Raw genomic sequence first — 8234 nt, forward strand, 5'->3', positions numbered from 1 at the left:
ATGGAGAGGGGGTGGGGGGGGGGGGGGTAGAGTGTACACACATACCTTAACCCCATCTTGTGGAGGTGGAGAGGCTGTTTTCGAGAGACCTCGGCAAGATGATTTAGAAGAACGATTATGTGATATTCTAGGGTTAGAAGAGTACCTTTTGAATTGTTGTTGGAAGAGGTAACAAGGTTATATGGTTGGATGAGTTGAACGATTTGAATGATCTGGTGGAAGAATCGATGAAATAGCAAATGCCTATGCTACTATGCGTATGTTGCTTATAGTATTTAAATTGTCTTGGTCCATATATTCTAAATCAATGTTTCATTCCATCTGAAGCTGCAAGGTACAGTAGATGAAACACTGAAGAAACATGAGCTTACAAGACCTCTTGCAACAAAGGAGTTCGTCTGGTTTGCTGTACGTATCTGATTGTCATATTCTATGGTCTTGCCATCCTGTCCTCTGCCGTTTTATTCAATTTGATGATTTCATACTAAGAAATTTTTGCTGATCTTATGTGGTGTAGGCTTCAGCAGTGTTGGCTTTGCCCGTTATAATTCTGTTCAAACTTTTGTCTGGCATTTTCTGGTTAGCACAGTTTACTCTGCTCCTTTATTTGCCTTTTTCCACAGTGATCTACCCTTCTATATTGAAGCGTCTGTAGATCTACTTAATTCTACAAGGCTCAGAATTGTCTGTATTTTATTATTTGTGACAGTACAAAGGCGAAGAAACATACTAGACATGGTCATTCACACCATTCACGTCGTAAGTCCAAGAGGGCGCACACAGACAAGTAGGGCAAGGTAGTACAATGCTTTCATCAGAAACCAAGTGCTTTACATTTTGCAGGTATCATGTTAGCAATTTGCCGCCTTTATTTACCTGGGTAAAATTACTTTATGGATGCATTTATATCTTGAGCTGAATTTATGTATGACCTGGATCAGATTCACAGTGTTAGCTTTTTACATTAAAGGTAAATGGTAGTAGTGGCATGTTTTTTAATTAGATTGCCTCTTAAGAGATGTTCTGAAGTTCCTTGGCATACACGCTTGTACTTGTTGTTCTTTTGTGCTGCTATAAGGTGACTTTTTCTTAAGTAAATACTCCATCTCAGTGTATTATTCATGGGTGGAACACGGGTAATTCTTGATGGCTTGTAACAAAAATCAATGAGATCAGTGAGAGTTGTTTATTTGGAAAATGTTAGTCGTGACAATTCTTGGCCAAAGTCTGAAGTAGCACATTTCCCACATGCTTTATCCTTGTACCAAGTTACACCCCAGATTTACTCCAAATGATTGATATAGGATTTTTTCTAGGGACTCGAGTTCCCATGCTTTTGAGAATAAAGCAGTAAATCTAGGCCTCAGTAATTTTCCGGTCAGTCTCATTCTTCTACTCTTTCCTGGAAGTCGACGACTTAGCTTATTACCTTTGACACCAAAGAAGAGTTTGACCCAATGCTCAGTTACCCTTATCTCAAAGAAAAAAAGAGAGTTCGACCCAATGCTTTATTTCTGTCTTAGTTGATTCTGATTCGACATTAGAAGAACATTGATTTTCCCCAATAACAAGTAAACTATTGTCTGTAAATACTGCATATTTGATTCAACTGTAGTGTGAAGTGACTTTTGCGCCTGTATGTGGTGAAAAAGGTGATGTCAATTAGTTGGTGACTGGCTAGCCAACATTTCAGCGTTTCTACGTTTCATGAGCCAAGACATGTAAGATTAGCTATAAGAGAACTAGATAGGTAAAGCCAAATACTTAATAGTGAGTAAAGAATGAATTAATGTTTCAAAGAAAAATAGTACGGGAAGATCGACCTATATGTTCATATTGACTGGTCTATCTTTCGTCGTCTTTGACTAGATTTTGCAAGTTTTTTCACAATTACAGTATTTACTGCTATGTGTATGACGCTGGGTTTATTTCATCTCATTTGCAGATGGGTCATGTCATTGTTTCACCGGGCGTTTGGAGTATCAGTCAAATCTGCAGATGCTTTTTGTTTTCCAAGTTCTGCATAGATTTTCCATATGTGCATAAAGCATGAATGGTGAGGGTAGTGGGTGTGAGAAATTTACTTTTGTACTATTACTGTTTCTTTGGTTTGGATAGTGTTGGTGTTTTGTGGTCTTTCCACTACTCGCTGTCAGGTTACAATGTTGCGACACTGTATTTTAGTTGTGTATTACATATCGACGTAGCTGTATTAAGATCTCCTCAGTCATATTTGATCATAGGTGTATCGATGGAGGAAAAATTATTCGAAAACTTGAACGGAGGATAAATATAAACAATTTACCAGAGTACACAGGTACATTTGGCCTTTTTTATCTTTAATAATTTTCCATCTTGTTTGAACTTTGAATTGGTTTTGGATGAAGGTCGAAAATGCCACAAAATTAAAGCCATTCATTCAAACTTTACCCCATAAATAGATTTATCTCCATCTCCGAACTACTAATTATTTTACATAGAGTACTACTTGTCTTCTATTTACATCTACTCGAATCCTTCAAAAATGCACTATTTTTATAAGATCTGATATGTGATTTTTTGGAGGATTCGAACAACATAGATCATCAATAATTAGCCCAATAGTTGTCTAAATCATGAGCACTATTCTCCATAACCATAAATCTATTCATGGCATGTCCACTACTCATATTTTCTCCATAACCAGCCTGATCATCATGAGTTGTCATCATCACATGAGAAGAAGAACTCATATCTTGTGGCGGTGGCGGTGGTGGTGGCACTAGCTGAGAAGTAGTGGCACCACCACCACCAAGATTCAAATTCAAGCCTGAAATAGTAAAACCATTACCTCCACCTAAGTTATAGTTCATTTGGGATTGAAGAATTGGATGCAAGTTCATCATGTTAGACGATGACGATGTTGAAACGCCTTGAAAAACCCTATTGAATTCTTGAATTTCTGGATGGTTGATCATGTTGTAAGCACTTGATGATGATGATGATGGTCTTCCCATGGCTAATTGATTGGCATTATGTTCATGAGCTTGTGGCATCATCATTTGTGAAGAAATGCATATTGTGTTTGGATTGATTTGATCTAGTGTAGTGTAAGGGTTTACATGAATTCTTGAAGTATTGTTATTAGATGGGTACTTTTTTCCTCCTGCATTACTCTTTTGGAATACACGGCAAACAACCCATTCATGTTGCTGAAAAATATTCCCAAGTATATATATAAAACAAGTTAATTTGAATTCACACGAAGCTTTAATAAGAAAAAAAGACGACTTTTGAAACTTATGCTAAACAGGTTGTGTCGACATGCAAGTATGTTAGAGTTAGCTAGTATAGAATAAATTAACAAATGATCAATTAAGATAGAGAAATTTAAACTATTTAAGTAGCACAATCCAATACACTAAGCTCTTGATGTGATTGAGGGGTCCTTACTCCTTACAATTTAGTACGTGTATATATATTTCCTTACTTTATCTTAAATTTGACTGAAAAAAGAAGAAAATGGAAGATATAGATTTAAAAATAGGATGAGAATTGAGATATTACTAATTTCTGAAGAAACAATTAATAAAATTCTTTCCAAGAATAATTTGGATTTGCACAAGGCAATGTAACATGAGCAAACAAGAAAACTCTTTTCTACAAGACTACAACTACCTCATTTCTCTTGCACTATCAATATATATGTTCCCTCCGTACTAATTTATATGACGTATTTTCCTTTAATTCATCCTAAAAAATACGATATATTTCTATATTTAGAAATAATGCTTTAAATTTCAAGTACTTCCTCCGTTCCTTTTTTGTTGTCATAGTTTCCTTTTTGAGAGTCAAACAATATGAATTTTAACCAACATTTTAAGATTTATTTTTTCATCATATTGACAGAGGCGGACCCACACCTATACGTGGGGTGCACGTGCACCCGTCAACTTCAGAAAAAATCATGTGTATATATGTATATCTATCTTGAGAAACTGACAGAAACTAGGATATAATTAATAGTGCATGCATGAGGAGAATATGAATGTCCTTGTGCTGTTGGTACGTACAAGCAAGAAGAATCACCCATGAGACCAGAGTTTGATTCAAATTCTGGGTTCACCTTTGCATATTGATATGAAAAAAGTTGCAACTTATAGTATTTGTCGTATAGTTTTTGAATGTTTAAAATTTTGTTTTAAAACATTGAATTAATGTAATATAATTTAGCTTTAAAAATGAGACAAACTGACTCTCTAAAAGCACAACATGACAACTAAAAAAGAACAGAGAGTATCACTTTTAATGAGAATGCTAAAATTTTAGTACGTACTACGAAGAAAAGAAAAAAAGATCCCCGTTGAAAATGAAATTATGCTCCTTCTCCCATTTTCACATAAAATGAAGAGATAAATTGATATATTTATTGAATTCGTCGGGACTGACGGGGCTAGAGAAGTGGAAGTACATACCTTGTGTGTTCTATAGGATGATTTGGAGTGGTCTCTATATTCATGCATTACCCAATTAGTTTTTTCACCTCTTGGTGCTCTTCCTTTATAAAATACCAATGTTTTCTTCATACCAACTAATTCTGAATTACTGAAAATCTCTCTGTCTTTGCCAGTAGTCTTCCAATATCCACTATTTGTTGCTCTATTTGTTCTCACTCCTGTTGGGTACTTTCTATCTCTTAGGCTGAAAAAGTACCATTCTTTTTCTCCCATTTTTGCCTTCCCTATCATAATTAATTTTCAAAAAAGTTAACTTGATTATACAACTTAATTACTTTCTCCGTTTCAAAATAAGTGTGACCTTATAATTAAACATCATGTGCATAAAGAAATCAAATAAATACGATGAGTAGTTTACTCCCACCGTCACATTTTATGCCACACATTTCGTTTCTCGAGAGTCGGAGTTTTTTCTTTGACATCGATTTTTCATATACCTCAAAAAAAAATTAATTATCGTGCGACTAATATTACCATTTACATAGTATCAAAATATAATTTATTTCAACTTTTTTTAAAGATATTATATTCGTGTTTTTAGTTAGAATTTAAAAGGCTGACTCTCGAAGTCAGAATGGTGCTACATAAATTGGAACAAAGAAAGTAACAGTTCAAGAAAATGATTCTTTTCAGTGTCGATTATTTTGTGATTAATATTATTTTTTACATAGTTTCGAAATATGTAAATTTTATTTTAATTTTTTTAAAGGATTTTATATTCTAATTTACAATCAGAATTTAAAAGGTTGACTCTCGAAGTCAAAATAATGACACATAAATTGGGAGAAAGAAGGTAATAGTTCAAAAAACGGGTCTTTTCTTTGAACTTTGGTTTTTGAAAAGGAACAAGAAAAAGAAAACTTCCTTAATTTTTTTTTTTGTTATAACAATTTGATGAAGCTTGCAAGCAATTAAAGATGCACCATAGAGTAGGCTTTAATTTTATGTATTTATATTTAGGAAAGCGTGCATAGAGCGTTATTGACATAATAAGGTAATTAACGTTATAAAAAAAGATAATTGCAAATTACTTTTTATAACAAGTATATTGCTTGATACATAATTACCTGAAATAAATGATAACATGTTATAATTAATAAAAAGTTACTGTAAATTATTTATACTATTGTACTATAACTTAAATGATATTCCAAAACGTAATTATATGCTCTTGATATATATCATGATTTTCAAAGAATTAAAGAAGGTATTGTAGGAATTAAGGAAAAAAAAAAAAAAGGGGGGTTCCATTTTCTGTTTTAATCATATGGTGTTCGAATTTTATTAGCCTGATTAATTCAAGTTCGTACTACGTAATTAAGGTCCATTTAAGGGGAAAGAACTTCCTATTGGATTTTTTTTTAATTTTCAAGACTTGAAATACGACACCTCTAGTTAAGAGTGAAGTAGGTTTACCATCCATTCCACTTCTATTTTTTCCCCTTCTTTTGATTAAAAAAAAAACAAGCAAAGTTGAGCATGATCATAAGAGTTGATGAATGATCTGCATAAAGTATGAACTAAACCAAGTTTGCTTACTCAATTTCCCCAAGAATAAACTTATGTCATATACAAAAAAACCATTTCAAAACCCTAGCTCTTGTTTTCTTGATTTATATAACCATATGTATTACTACCATTGATGAGAAAGAGTTGCTCGGATGGTAACCACTCTTCTGAAGATTGTGAGTTCGAGTCAGCAAGGAAGCAAAAAGGATGGGATCGACCTCTTAGGAAGGGGTAAAAAAATGTGTTACTACTATTTAATTTCAATATGCTTATTGTAAATACATGCTTTAGTAATTAACAAGTTTTGAGGATTGTTAATTACAACAAATTAATTAAGTATACCTGGAAGATCCCATGGCTCAGATTTGTTTAAATCAACATCTCCAATAGCCCTTGCAATAAAATTATTAGAATCAGAAATTTTGTTCATAAGATAATATGTTATAAGTTCTTCATCACTTGGATGAAATCGAAATCCTGGTGGTAAATCAAGTTCTTCCTTCACTTCTCCTTCCATTTTTCAAGATTTTCGACGAATAATAATAATAATAAAAACCCTAAACCTTGAAACTTAATTGAAAACCTAAAGGATTTCCCCAAACAAGAGAAGAAAAAAGAGTTTTAATATATGGAAATTAATTAGGATTTAGGACTATGGCTAGTTAACTAATTTATTGTTGGAATATGTTGCAAAAAAATTTTTTTGTTGCTTAAATGTAGAGAATATAAATGGATCTTTGGATAACTTGTTGCTAAACATTTGCTACAAGTATAAGCTTGAGGGTTTATCTTGAATTATAGAGGAAAATTAATATATAATTTTCTTGTTGTTGAATTTAAAGAAGATATATAATGTGTTTGAGAAGCTCTCACCTACCATGAATCTTAAGGTACACGGTGCCTCATGACCTTTTTTAAATGATCGTGGTGTTGAGGTCAATTTTTACGTATCTTGATTAATTTTACTTGCCACCTTCGAGTACACCAAGACTAGCTAGGACAGATGGAAAGAATCACTAAATATTTTTTTTGTCTCCGCTAGTTTTGAACCTGAGACCACATAGGTCTCAACCAATTTATTGACCACTAGAACACCCTGATTTGGTCCCTTATGACCTCTTAATTAAGAATTAGTTGATTAACAAAAGAAAACACATGATCTTTTTATTTATTTTTTATAAGCCATCATGCACCTTCTAAGGAAGTACAAAAAAATTAGAGGGGATACAAACCTTACCTATGTACAAAATTAGGTTAAATAAATTAAAACTTTTTTAAAAGGGAAGGGTTAGCCTATATAGATACTTCCGAACTAAGAAGAGAGAAATCAATAAAAAAATTACAATAACAATATATCCAGTGCAATTCCACTAAGTGGAGACTGAGAAGGATAGAGTGTAAGCAAATTTCATCACTACCTCGTGAAGGTACTGTTTCCAAAAAACCCTCGGCTCAAGTGCATCAAACTAAGTAAAAGAAGAAGAAAATATAGCCGTTAGTAAGAAAACTAGGAAAGCATTGTAAAGTCAACACGAAAGAAACAATTAATTAAGAAAACTAGGAAAGCGGTATAAAATCTACACGAAAGAAACAATAACAACATCAAAATAGTGTGATAATCGAAACACAATAAACAACATATGACAAAAACTACAAGGGTACGACTAGTTCTACGACAAGTACTAATTAATGCACATCACGACAACAATACTCCACCCCCACTAAACTTCTACCCTAATACGTAACCTCCACGCCTTCCTATCTAGAGTCATGTCATTGGTAATATAAAGTTGCGGCATGTCCTGTCTAACCACCTCTCCCTAATACTTCTACCTCTCCACGCACTTCTTACCACTAGCCTCTCGCACCTCCTCATTGGGCGTCATCACTTGTGCTCCTTTGCATATGTTCAAACCATCTCTGTCTCGCTTCCAACAAAAAAATACATTTTGTCATATTTTTTTATGCTAGGTAGTTGTCATTTATCTAATTGAAAAAAAATCCCTACACACCTCTTTTAGTAATTGATATTTGAATTTGTTAGGGACCTCGCAATAGCGGTTCCTGGGCCACAAATGCAGACTCGTTAAAATGGATCATTACAAAATATTGGATTTATTAGTTTCGTTAAAATTTAGTGTTTTGCTCTAAGTGTCATAATTAACGGTATTTTCATTTGAAATGATCTCTTATAATCACTTATAAATTGAAAGAAGAAAACGATTTTTT

General features: G+C 33.3%; 2 protein-coding genes across 3 annotated transcripts in view; one reads left to right on the forward strand and one right to left on the reverse strand.

Annotated features, from left to right (window-relative positions):
* Positions 1–2237, forward strand: part of LOC102586307 (uncharacterized) — a 10588-nt gene extending 8351 nt beyond the window's left edge. Inside the window, exons 11-14 of one of the 2 annotated variants that reach the window (XR_367890.2) lie at positions 328–408; positions 518–579; positions 710–843; positions 1946–2237. Coding sequence is in view for 1 of the 2 variants with exons in the window: in XM_006355153.2 (XP_006355215.1) it covers positions 328–408; positions 518–579; positions 710–791 (225 nt within the window). In the remaining variant the exon portion in view is untranslated. The remainder of the gene's footprint in view (positions 1–327; positions 409–517; positions 580–709; positions 844–1945) is intronic. The other variant, XM_006355153.2, reaches the window with a different exon arrangement.
* Positions 2238–2395: 158 nt separating this feature from the next.
* LOC102586730 (NAC domain-containing protein 83-like) lies at positions 2396–6795 on the reverse strand. Its single transcript, XM_006355154.2, has 3 exons — positions 6348–6795; positions 4455–4720; positions 2396–3191 (listed from the first exon to the last, which is right to left on the reverse strand). Exons 1-3 carry the CDS (start codon positions 6520–6522, stop codon positions 2586–2588), a joined length of 1047 nt encoding a protein of 348 aa, XP_006355216.1. The 5' UTR covers positions 6523–6795; the 3' UTR covers positions 2396–2585.
* Between the last annotated feature and the right edge of the window lie 1439 nt (positions 6796–8234).

The sequence above is a fragment of the Solanum tuberosum genome, unplaced genomic scaffold (genome assembly GCF_000226075.1).
Source record: "Solanum tuberosum cultivar DM 1-3 516 R44 unplaced genomic scaffold, SolTub_3.0 scf00191, whole genome shotgun sequence".
Taxonomy (NCBI): Eukaryota; Viridiplantae; Streptophyta; class Magnoliopsida; order Solanales; family Solanaceae; genus Solanum; species Solanum tuberosum.

What these genes read in the sequence shown, in the direction of transcription:
- LOC102586730 (XM_006355154.2), bottom strand. Translation starts at nt 6,522, where the DNA reads ATGGAAGGAGAAGTGAAGGAAGAACTTGATTTACCACCAGGATTTCGA. An exon ending in TGAGCCATGGGATCTTCCAG is followed by an intron (nt 4,721 to 6,347) that starts GTATACTTAATT and finishes TAATTATGATAG; the next exon opens with GGAAGGCAAAAATGGGAGAA. An exon ending in CATCCTATAGAACACACAAG is followed by an intron (nt 3,192 to 4,454) that starts GTATGTACTTCC and finishes AATATTTTTCAG; the next exon opens with CAACATGAATGGGTTGTTTG.